The sequence below is a fragment of the Podarcis filfolensis genome (genome assembly GCF_964270895.1).
Source record: "Podarcis filfolensis genome assembly, chromosome: 8".
NCBI lineage: Eukaryota > Metazoa > Chordata > Lepidosauria > Squamata > Lacertidae > Podarcis > Podarcis filfolensis.
In genome coordinates this window covers 20303894-20316214 of record NC_139611.1, presented here as the reverse complement: position 1 = coordinate 20316214, position 12321 = coordinate 20303894, and the positions used below count along the sequence as shown (strand labels likewise).

Below are 12321 nucleotides of genomic sequence, written 5' to 3'. Positions count from 1 at the left end.
TGAAATAATGCATGGGCACCCAGTATCCCCAAATCATTCCCGGGAAGGACCCTTCTCTGAAGCCAGCCAGTGTAGATCAGCTGGGGGTAAACTGTGGCTTTTCAAGTCACCAGCCGGCAACATCGCCAGAGGACAGTTGGGCGTTACAACAGTCCAACAACCAGGGGAAGCCCACAGGTTCTTTACTCTGACTGGTGCAGACAATGCTGGATGAATGCTTGGTGTGGCTCAGCGATGCAGATTCCTAGGTTTCGGGAAAAGGCCGCAGCTCTGTGCAAGAGCATCTGCCTTGAGTGCAGAAAGTCCCAGGTTCCAATCCCGGCATCTCCAGGGAGAGGTGGAAATGTCACCTGCCCGAAACTCTGGAGAGCAAGTCAGTGTAGACCAGTGGTTCTCAAAAGCGTGTGGCAGGAGAGGATGGCAAGTGTGGCAGAAAGGTTCAAGGGCAATCAATATTACATGTTGGGAATGATTCATGTTCTTATGTATCTGCCTTGTTTTTTTACTTTCTGGATGTACCGTTATCATGTAATAAAGTAGCCATGTTCCATTACAAATCAAGGCCTGCCAGGAGTTGCTACTTTTTGTTTTCCAATGTATTTCTTATCAAGAAAAAAAAATTGGGACCAGGAAATTTTTATTCTGAAAATGTGGCCCAGAGGAAAAAAGTTGGAGGCCCACTGGTGTAGATAGTACTGACACAGAGGGACAAGTGGCTTAATTCAGTATAAGGCAGCTCCCTGTGTTATTTACTTACCTATTTGTGCATTATCGTACAGAAGAAGATCGTACGCTCCCTGAAACCCAGTCCGGTAGTTGGTGCGAGTTCCTTGGTCCCACTGGACCACCACGGTCTTATCTGGGGTGGTTGGGCTGCCCTGCCGACCGATCTCCACCACCGTCCCGACATTCCCTTCGCCGTTGTCTTGGTTGCTCCATTTCCAGTCCACCCCACGGACCACCCGCATTCCAACCTGCATGCTTGCGTAGGGGTCAAAGTCCATCGCCCGGCGCAGGCAACCTCAAGTTGACGGCCGGACGGCCGGCTCACAGCACAGAGGGCAAAGCATTGATGAAACCTGGGGAGTGGGGAGATGGAAAAAAAAAACCACGCATGGGCTCAAAAAGCATGCTGGGAAGATTGAGGCAGTGTGGCTGCTATGTACCAGGTGCGTGGGTGAAACTACAGTCTTCTGGGATTTGCTGAACTACAACTCCCAGCAAACATGGGCAATAGGGAATTGTGGTTCAGCAACATCTGGAAGGCCAACTGGTGCCTCTTATGCACCAAGTGGGCATATATTGTTCTTCTTTGCTCTCATATATTCTAGCAGGGATATCATTCTCCAGATGCCATAAGATCAAGTCAAGTGGACTAACTAGTCCAGCATTCTGTTCTCACAGTGGTCAGCCAGATGCCCCAATGGGAAGCATGTCAAAAGGACCGGAGAGCAACAGCAATTCTCCACACTTGCAATTCTCAGAAACTGGTTTTCAGATGCACAGTGTATCTGATAGTGGAGGCAGAACACAGCCAATGTGGCTAGTAGCAATGGACAGTCTCCTCCTCCTCTGAAATTTGCTTCCTTTAAAACCAGTCAAGGGGAACAGAATGACTAAGAGCATAAGATGATCACCAGTAGGCCCCAAACTGCTGGTTTCAGGTTTATGTGGTCATTATAAATCTCAGATGACACTTGGGCAACCCAGGAAGCAGCAGCTCTCACACACAGTTCTGATCACCCCCTCCACCCACCCTTTTACAGATAAGTTTCAAAACAGAAGGAAGCTTAAAAAAAAAAAAGCACATATGAATTTCTGACACAGTCCCTCTCTCTTCTCTTTCTGATGACAAGGCCTAAAATTAGATCAGGAACTAAAAATACTTGCACAGGAGACAATGAACGCTTCTCACCCCATTTGCATTAATGAAAAGAACACAAAGCCACATCTCAAACACACCATCAAGCACTTAACAAGTCAAGGGCAGCCCATGACAGATGAAGTAGAAAATGGATGCTCTTTTAAACACACAAGTAGAGCGCCATGAATTAAAAGCAATGGGAAATTCATTGGTTCAAGGACTCCAAAATAAATTAGGAAAGGTCACAAATTTATTTATTTTAAGATCAAAGCTGCTGTCGCATTCAGAGCTAAAGCCAGTCTCCTATTGGCTTCGAACAGACATACTCCCCTTTATGTTATATAGCTCAAACAAATATTCACAAATATTTAACATAGGATGACATGTCCAGCTCTGCCACTCACACTTTGAATGGACTAGGACCTGCAGTGGCGTAGCGTGGGGGGTGCAGGGGGGGCGGGCCGCACCGGGCAACATCTGGGGTTAGGGCAAATCCATGGGTTAGGGGGCACAAATCCACGGGTTAGGGGGCACAAATCCACGGGTTTCGGGGCGCAAATTACTTGCCTTGCCCCGGGTGCTGACAACCCACGCTACGCCACTGAGGACCTGGGAGACCAGGGTCCAAATTCCCCAGTCAGCAATGAAGCTCACAAGGCCAATATTGGGCCAGTCACTGGCCCTTAATCTAACCCACCTCACAGGGTTGTTGTGAGGATAAAATGGGGAGGGGGGAACCATGTACGCTGCCTTGAGCTCACTGTAGTAAAGAGAGGGATGTAAGATGTAATAATGAATGTAACAATAGTACAAAATAAATAAGCTTTTGACAAAACACTCCAATTTTATACATGCAAAAAAGTCTGCAACACAAAGCACACTTACTTAGCAAGCAAGCCTCATTGAAAACAGCAGCGTTAACTTCTGGGCAAAACACAGGGTTGTCTCCAACTGAGGCCCCATTTGTACTATATATTTAAAGCAGTATCATAGCACAGCAATTACCTGAGTGGTTCAACAGAATGCAGTTCTCAGGATGATTTGGGGGAAACCTTGACTTTGTAAAGTGGTATGATAGTTCTTTAAATGTACAGTGCAAATGGGGCTAATCATACTTCTTTAAACAGTCATGCCTTCCCCCAAAAGGATTCTGGGAGTTGTAGTTAAAGGTACTGAGAGTTGTCAGGGGACCCCTATACCCCTCAGAAAGTGAACAGCTCTTAAGAGTGGCTCAGCAGTCAACAGGGAGCTATGGGAATTGTAGCTCTGTGAGGGGAGCTGGGGTCTCCTAACAACCCTCAGCACCCTTAAACTATAATTCCCAGAATTCTTTGAGGGGTAGCCATGGCTGTTCAAAGTGGTGCCACAGCTCTTTGGTGCAAATATGGCCTTAATATTTGATGCCTGTCAAAACTGTGTGGCAAATGCTGGCAAGATTAACAGCACAGCCCTTTCTTTATATGTTGTGTCCAGTGCTAGCCCTGCTCAGAGTAGATTCGTTGAAGTTAATGGACTCAGCTAACTTGGCCCCATCAATATCAGCGGGTCAACTCTCAGGCTTGACTTCAGTGGATCTACTCTGCGTAGGACTAGCTCTGTGAAGGGGGAATAGGGGGTCTTCCCAAAAACTCTCGCCACCCTTTACAAACAAACAAACAAACAAACAAACACCAGCTCCCAGGATTCTTTGTGGGAAACCACAACTGTTTAAAGTGTTACCACAGTGCTTTAAATGTATGGTGTGGATGTTTTCTGTCTCTGGAGCTATCAAAACGTTAGATACCACTAATGGTATGCCAGTTATCAAAATGAAAGATACCACAGAACATTGCAGGTCCCTGCTTCACAGGTTTTCTGCGTAGGCCTCAGGTTGGCTGCTGTGAGAACAGGATGGGGGGGGGTCTAAATGGACCTTTGGCCTGATCTAGCAAAGGCTCCTTTTAGGTTATTCTAGTCAAAAAAACACAATTGATGAGCAGATATCAGAACCCAGTTTCGGTGCTGAGCGACAGTTATTTCGGCGAGTCCTTTGGCAAACGCCCGCACGTTCAGAGACAACAAGGTTCTTACAAGAGGAGAAAACAGAAAGCGAAATATGTTCCGTCTCAAGCCCGGCTTCCTAACCTTTTCTCGAGAGCCGCCCAGAAAAGCGATTCCATGGCTCCCCTAGGCCTCTTGCTCCATAGGTAATGTCCTCTCATGGTTAAGAAAGGGCACCTTCCCTGGAGTTTAAGCGCATGACTTCTACACTTCAGGTGAAAAGGCACCCACCTAGAGAGATGTCCCACCTCCACATGTGGTGGAGTCTAGATACAGCCATGGGTGATGGACGCTTTCGTTGGCCCTGGAAGATGCGCTTTGCGGTTGCCTAGCAACAGGGGAATACAACGTTACATAAGGAGAGTCCTGTTGGATCGGTCCAGCACTCCATGGAGTCTTCTTACCGTGTCCAACCAGAGGTGCTGATAGTTGTTAGAAACCCCCTCAAAAAAACCACTACAGCTCCCAGAATTCCTTGAGGGAAGCCATGATAGTTTAAAGCGGTACCATAGTGCTCTAATATGGTGTGAATGTGGTCATATACACTTTAAAAAAAAATCAATGAACCCTTCAAGGAGATTTGGGGGTGTAGCTAGTAGCTCTCTCTGTCTGGCCCGCACCATATGTCACCCAGACACACCCCTCACCAGACTTGCTTCGCTCCCTCCTTGAGTGTTTTTGCCTGGCTGGAATGTGCCCTTGAACTCGGATCTTGGTTGCCTGGCTAGGGAGGTGCATGCACCTACGTGTGTAGAAGTACCCTCCTGTACACAAAGCAACATTTACATTTGTTGCTCCACCCACTTTTGCCTCTGGCCCCGCCCACCTCTGGCATGCGGCCCATAGCTGTCAAGCGTCCCTTATTTGGCGGGACAGTCCCTCATTCCAGTGCCATGTCCCGCTGCTGTCCCTTATTGATGATGTCCCTTAAATAAGCTACTGAAGGTAATGTGGCCCTTTCTATGTCCAGCTTGCTTTGTCAACAACAAATTGTTGCTTTTTTGTGTTGAATATATGCTATATGTTAATTTATGGACCTAATAGGTATCTAAAGCCATTTGCATGCAACAAAATATGTATTTTATAAAAGTAATTGTTGATCCCTTATTTTGGCTGCTGATCCCTTATTTTCAAGGCTGCTGGTCCCTTATTTTCAAATCTGTAAGTTGACAGCTATGATGCGGCCCCCAGAAGGTGGCCCAATGCGACCCTCAAAACCATGAGCTCTACCAGTTTGCTCTATGGGATTTTCGGAGCCAACGGGAGATTTAAACACAGGTCTCCTCAGTCTGAAGTAAAAACTCTTAACAAGTAGCTAGAAAAGAATCCCACTGCAACATGTTCATATAATAAATTTATTTGATTTCTATCCGAGGAGTTCAAGGTGGCATATATGCTTCCCCCCCCCCCCCGCCCACAACCCTTCTCATCTTTTCCTCACAACAACCCTGGGAGGTAGGTTAGGCTCAGAGACAGTGAGTGTCTCTGGGATAGAGTGCTGGACTCTAACCACACTGGCTAAATAAGTTAAAAGACGTCTCGGGAGCCAAAGGAACAGCTAAAGAAACCAGACAGTTAAAAATAGATAGATACCTTCTCACATGAGAGGAAGGAAAATTTAAATATACCAGCATGGCTATTCTGGGATCCAGCCGCATCACAACCAAACGTGTCGTGCTTCAGACATCACAGGCGGACCGATTACGAAAGGGGGGGGGGCAGGAGGAGCTCTTTCAACTGAAAGAACAATTAAAATCCTTGCCTTAAGGGGATTATGTCTGTCAGTCTCAATTAAAAGGGATTAGTAGACAGTTACAAAAAAATAGGAGTGGATATGTAACCTAGACATCATATTTAGAAAGGGAGCGGGCAGGGAGGTCAGTGCATTGTACGATGTTTGGAAGGGGCTAAAAATAAGTTGACATTTTCAATTGAAAATATTATTATTAGCACCGATGTGATACGTAGCGTTTTTGCAAAAAAATTCCCACGCATTGTTCTTTGATAGTAGAGGAGGCTGAATGTCTGCGATGAGGGGAGAGGAGGGGGGAGGGCCAGGAAGAATGGCAGATGGCATTTCGACACAACCAGAGAAAACCCTGGTTCTTTCCCATTACAGTGGTACCTCGGGTTAAGTACTTAATTCGTTCTGGAGGTCTGTTCTTAACCTGAAACTGTTCTTAACCCAAAGCACCACTTTAGTTAATGGGGCCTCCTGCTGCTGCCGCGCCGCCGGAGCCCAATTTCTGTTCTTATCCTGAAGCAAAGTTCTTAACCTGAAGCACTATTTCTGGGTTAGCGGAGTGTGTAATTTGAAGCATATGTAACCCGAGGTACCACTGTACATCACACAGCATGCCCAGGCCTGGGTGTGGGAGCTTAGATCTGACACAGAAGATATAAAAACTCAGTATATTATTCAATCCATCAATTTATATACCACTTTTTTATCAGAAGATCCCAAGTCAAGGAGAATTTTCAAAATCTTCAGATTGCTATAAAGCAAGCTTTTTAAAGAGGAAAGAAAGAAAGAGCTTGAGATTGAGTTCCATAGTTTAACCTTCACTGCATGTCCATGCATTCTAGTGTTGCGAGAGAGGGAAAAACCCTTTCCTCATGCCAAGCATCATATTATGAACTTCTATCATGTCACCTCTTCCTCATTTTTTCTTCAAACTGAAAAGTCCCAAAATGTGCAAACATTTTCTCACAGGGGAATTGCGTCATCAAGTTTTCGACTGCAGCTCCCAGCAGTCACAGGGCGCAACATGTATGCTGGCTAGCTGGAGGATGGGAGTTGTAGTCCAAAACATTTAGACAGCACCAGGTGACTTTCTGCAAACCAGGGCAAATTCTCTGCTGATGTAGTTATATTAGAGGCCGACAGCAGAGAGCTGTAGCTCAGGGATAGATCAGCACACAGGAGGTCCCAGGAACGACCCTTGTCTGGAACCCGATGAGTATAAGGCAGAATCCTAGCTACATTAAATTTTGGGACATTTGTTTACTATGCATTTGGCACCTCTTAGCATAGAGGGACGCGGGTGGCACTGTGGGCTTGCCAATCAGAAGGTCGGCGGTTCGAATCCCCGTGATGGGGTGAGCTCCCGTTGCTCGGTCCCTGCTCCTGCCAACCTAGCAGTTCGAAAGCACGTCAAAGTGCAAGTAGATAAATAGGTACCGCTCCGGCGGGAAGGTAAACGGCGTTTCCGTGCGCTGCTCTGGTTCGCCAGAAGCGGCTTAGTCATGCTGGCCACATGACCCAGAAGCTGTACACCGGCTCCCTCGGCCAATAAAGCGAGATGAGCGTCGCAACCCCAGAGTCGGTCACAACTGGACCTAAAGGTCAGGGGTCCCTTTACCCTTTACTAGCATATCGTAACCACATTTTGCATGACTTCCCCAGAGGTCAAGGAGGAAGTTGTCACCTATGTTTGGATGCAATTGGATGCCATTCTGAATCAAGATGGCAGACTTAACCTTCCTAACTGCCCTGATTTTACCCACTGATTTTTGTTTTTAAATTGTTTCTTTGTTCCATAGAATTCCTGAGCAACTTGGGATATGAGGCTGGTAGCGTTCCAACATTATCTGAGAATTCCTCATGGAATCATGGAATCCAGACATCTCCTGGGCACTTAATTTGAAGAAGAAAAATGGGCATTTTCTCCTTCCCTCTGTCTGGTGATGTCCCTTGAATGCCAAATGAAGCCTTACATAACCCGGCTTTGGGGCGGAGAAGTGAGAAATAGGCAAGGAGATGGCCCAGATCTCCCCACCAAAACACACACACACACACACACACACACTTTCTAAACATTCCAGCTATCACTTTGTTAAAACACATGGAGTTAATTCTGTTCACAGCTAGCCTGAAACTCCCCCCACCCCACCCTCTCTCTCTCCCTCTCAGGCACACACACTCTCTCCTGCTGTTTTTGTCAAACATAACCCAGGAAATGCATTGTACCAGCTGGGCAGCTGGCTGAGGCTTCCAGCCACTTCAGAGCTCTGCCAATGCTTGACAAGGTTATGGTTAAAGAAACCGTTGTGCATTCCTCTCCTCCACCACCATCACTTTTTTGAAGCTGCCCGTTTTGTACATTTCCCAACTTTTCCCTCCGCATTAGACCAAGTCCTGCTGGATCCAGCCAGCGGCCCATCTAGTCCAGCATCCTGTTCTCGCAGCGGCCAACCAGATGACTATGAGAAGTCCACAAGCAGGGCCCAAGCACAACGGCAACTGCCCTAGCTTGTTATTCTCAGCAACTGTCTGTTTGTTGTCTTTGACACTGGAGAGGTAGAACAGAGAGCCATCATGACTAGAAGCTACTGATGGTCATATCCTCTGTGAATTTACTGTATTTTTCGCTATATAAGACGCACCCGAGCATAAGACGCACCTAGTTTTGAGAGGAGGAAAACAAGAAAAAAAAAAATATTCTGAATCTTTTATTTCTGTAGAGCCTCTTTTCAAAAGCTTGATTTTGCAAGTGAACAGTAGAAGCATTTTAACAGGCATTAGTGCCTGGATTTCATTCTCTCACAGAAAGCCCCAGGAAAAAAATGGGATCATCTGGCCGTTTGGAAAGACAGAGGCACATGGTTTGGGCACTGATGGAATCCAAGACTGACTGAAGAGGGAAAACAAGAATAATGTTCTCCTGTCTGTTTGTCAAGTTGCTCAGGGGGCTACTATCACAGAACAACCTCACAACAACCCAGGGAGGTTAAGGTGGCCCTCTCTGCGCAGCGCCATTCACTCCATAAGATGCACACACATTTCCCCTTACTTTTTAGGAGGAAAAAAGTGCATCTTATGGAACAGAAAATGCGGTATCTAACCCCCTTTTAAAGCCATCCAAGGGGACCATCACAAGAGGAGAGTGAATCCCACAATTTAACTATGTGCAAAGAAGTACTTTCTGTTGCTTGCCCTCAATCTTCCAACACTGAGCTTCGCCGGATGGCTCCGAGTTCCCAGTATTACGAGCGAAGGAGAAAAACTTCTCCCTAGTCACTTTTCCTGCACCATGCAAATATTCATAGTTGCAAGATAAAGAGCTGAATGGGGACAGTCTTGTCTCCCTAAATTACTCACGTGGTTTTATTTTATCCATTTATGTCAATGTAAAAAAAAAAAAAAAGAGGTTGGGGAGGGAGGAGCACACATTTTGGGAGCGATTCACAAAACAACGAAAACCCAATAATAAAATAAGGAGGTGAATAAACACCAGCAATTAAAAGCAGTTTCCATCACAGACTAAAAGCCTGGGGGAAATAAAACAAGGTATTTATTATTTTCAGCATTAGGCTAGACTCCTTGGGGAGAGCGCCATAAAAATTATTACAATTATATCCTGTTTATTTTCCAAGGAACTTAAGGAAATGGATGTGGTTCTCTACTCGCACTGACCCCCCCCCCCCCGATTTTATCATCACAACAATCTTGCAAGGAAGGCGAGGCTGAGTGTAAGTGACCCTCGAAGCACCCAGACTCTGGCCTGATGTCAATAAAGTGCCAACTGCTATTTGCAAACACTTGGGTGGATTTGGGAAAGAAAAGGAAAGAGTGTTCAATGTAGAGCAGATGCGAGGAACCTTTGGCCCTCTCGATGTCGCTGAACAACAGCTCCCATGTTCCAAGGCCATTGGCTATGCTTGCTGGGGGTTCATGGGAGTTGTAGTTCCGCAATAACTGTAGGGCCAAAGGTTTTCCCACGCTGACGTCAAATTTTGTACATGCTGATGCAACAGGCTTAAACAACACTCTGTGTACCTGAAGATAAAGTGATTTAGAGTTCCATGCTCAAACAATCAAACTTCAAAGCAAAAGCTGAATTCTCAACACAGCCACGAGGGCTAGAAGCTTGCTTTTAAAACCTGTTCTTAAATAACAAAAACAAGAGCTAGAGACCAGTAGGAACCCCCTTTCCATACCCAAACCTACACTGTGTACTCCATTGCAGGTGTGGGGAAACTCTGGTTCCACCTCCTGATGCTGCTAAACTCCAGTTTCCATCTGCTCTAGCCAGCATGACCAATGGCAAGGAATGTTGGGAATTGTAGTTCAGCAACTTCTGGAGGGAACAAAGATTCCACACGCATACTCTACTGGAAACGCAGCTTTGGTGTTCCTGCCCCATCCCCATGGACCATCCCCATGGTCAGCAAACTTTTTCAGCATGGGGCCGGTCCACTGTCCCTCAGACCTTGGGGGGGGGCAGACTATAATTTGGAGAAAAAAAGGAATTAATTCCTATGCCCCACAAATAACCCAGAGATGCATTTTAAATAAAGGCACACATTCTACTCATGTAAACACACTAGGCAGGCCCCACAAATAACCCAGAGACGCATTTTAAATAAAAGGACACATTCTACTCATGTAAAAACATGCTGATTCCCGGACCGTCCGTGGGCCAGATTTAGAAGGCAATTGGGCCGGATCTGGCCCCCAGGCCTTAGTTTGCCTACCCATGCCATGGACTAACAGAAAGAAGACGGTAAAATAGAGCAGTAGTAGCAGTTATTATTTCTACCTGCCCTCAGGTCACAGGGCAGGTGGCTGACCAGATGCCAGAGGGAAGCCCACAAGCAGGATCTGAGCATGACAGCATTTTCCCCCTCTTGTGGTTCCTAGCAACTGGTATTCAGAGGCATACTTCCTCTGGCTGTGGAGGCTGAGCATAGCCATTATGGCTAGTAGCCTTGGATAGCCTCCTCCATGAACCTGTCCAACCCTCTTTTAAGGCCATCCGACCTGGTGGACACCACCACTTCCTGTGGCAGCAAGTTCTGCAGTTTAATTACGCGCTGCGTCAAACACAATGTTAAAAACCAGTTTGAAACTGAAATTTAAAATATGCAACAACAAATCCACCAGGGCTTTAAAACATCCTGAATTGGGACACAGTGGTACCTCGGGTTACAAACACTTCGGGTTACAGACTCCGCTAACCCAGAAGTAGTACCTCATGTTAAGAACTTTACTTCAGGATGAGAACAGAAATCGTACGCCGGCGGCCCGGTGGCAGCAGGAGGCCCCATTAGCTAAAGTGGTACCTCAGGTTTAGAATGGTTTCAGGTTAAGAATGGACCTCCAGAACGAATTAAGTTCGTAACCAGAGGTACCACTATACAGGTACCTCGAAAGTTATGTGCATTTAACTTGTACGCATTATTCAGCTTTACACGCTTGGCAAGAAAATTTAAAAATTTAAAGGGGGCCAGGAAAGGGGGCAGGCTTTCGGGGGGGGAAAACACTTTGGCAACCCCACCCACAACTGAATCCGACATTTTTCGACCATATGCAATTTGGGCTTTAGACACTATCCCCAGAACGTAACCCAAGCGCAAGTCGCCTATAGAGAATAAAACGAGCGATTGAAAAGTCGTAACAATTAAACCAGAGGTTTGGTGCAATGGGAATGCTCGCCTAAGCAGCTGTGTCTTCAGGAGCCGGCGGAATGCCAATGAAGATGGGGCCTCTCGTATATGATAACCATCAGGCCTCCTGCGGGATCAAATTCCATGACTGAACTATGCACTGGGGAAAGCCAAGCTGGGGTGGAGGCCGGGGGGGGGAGGGTTGAAGGGGGAGAAGAGGATAAAGGCACCATGCTCATGGCCTTTTCGTTCAGCAGGAGCCTTACAATTGCAACCCAGCTGGAGGCACCCCAACACTACGAAGACAGAGCAAAGCTCAACTACCCGCCTTCCATATCCCTTCCTCAGACCTTCCCTCTCAATTCTTCGTCAGAGGACACCCCAAATACGGTAAAACTGACTGTCCGCAAGACTCAGGCCAACTGTACCAGGAACGTTCTCCAGCCGCAGAAAGTGACATCACCTTCATCAGACCTACCTTCTCAAGTAGCCCAAGGCAGCAAAACACAACTAAAAACAAAAACACTGGGTTCTGTCCAGCTAAGTCCTGCAGCAAGGACATCCACTGAAATTAACAGACCTAACTTGGCCACGTTCACTCCCTTTGGTGGGTCTACCTTGTGTAGGCCTAGCACGGGATGCAACTAAAAACAGCCACCTGTCCTCACCATTAATAATGATGTCAGGGTTGCCAGGGAGAGTGTGCTTGAGCCATCAAATGCCTCAGTGAACAGGAATGCTTTTAAGTCTCTCCTGAAGATCCTCAGCATCTCAGGGAGCAGAAGAGTGAGGGACCAGATAACTGTAGAGACGACAGCTCCCGTTGGCCACGCTGGCTGAGGTTGATGAAGTCCAACGACGTCTCGAGAGTCAGAAGTTTCCCATCCCTGAGATAACAGGTGACGGGCAAGGACTCTACCTGAGAACCTAGGGCAGGAGTGGGGAGGGAGGGACCTCTTTTTAGCACAAGGTTCATGTTCTCAGTGATGGGCAGGGCCAGAGGGCAAAGTGGGAGGAGCAACAAACCG

At 46.8% G+C, this 12321-nt stretch overlaps 1 protein-coding gene across 5 annotated transcripts in view; it reads right to left on the bottom strand.

Annotated features, from left to right (window-relative positions):
- Positions 1 to 12321, bottom strand: part of MIB2 (MIB E3 ubiquitin protein ligase 2) — an 83737-nt gene that overhangs the window by 52162 nt on the left and 19254 nt on the right. For 2 of the 5 annotated variants that reach the window (XM_083628603.1, XM_083628605.1), the window contains exons 1-2: positions 3989 to 4186; positions 758 to 1079 (exon numbers count right to left, since the gene is read on the bottom strand). In XM_083628603.1, coding sequence (XP_083484729.1) covers positions 758 to 1004 — 247 coding nt within the window. In that variant the 5' untranslated portion in view covers positions 1005 to 1079; positions 3989 to 4186. Of the gene's footprint in view, positions 1 to 757; positions 1080 to 3988; positions 4315 to 12321 lie in introns of those variants that run through there. The other 3 variants (XM_083628601.1, XM_083628604.1, XM_083628602.1) reach the window with 2 other exon arrangements.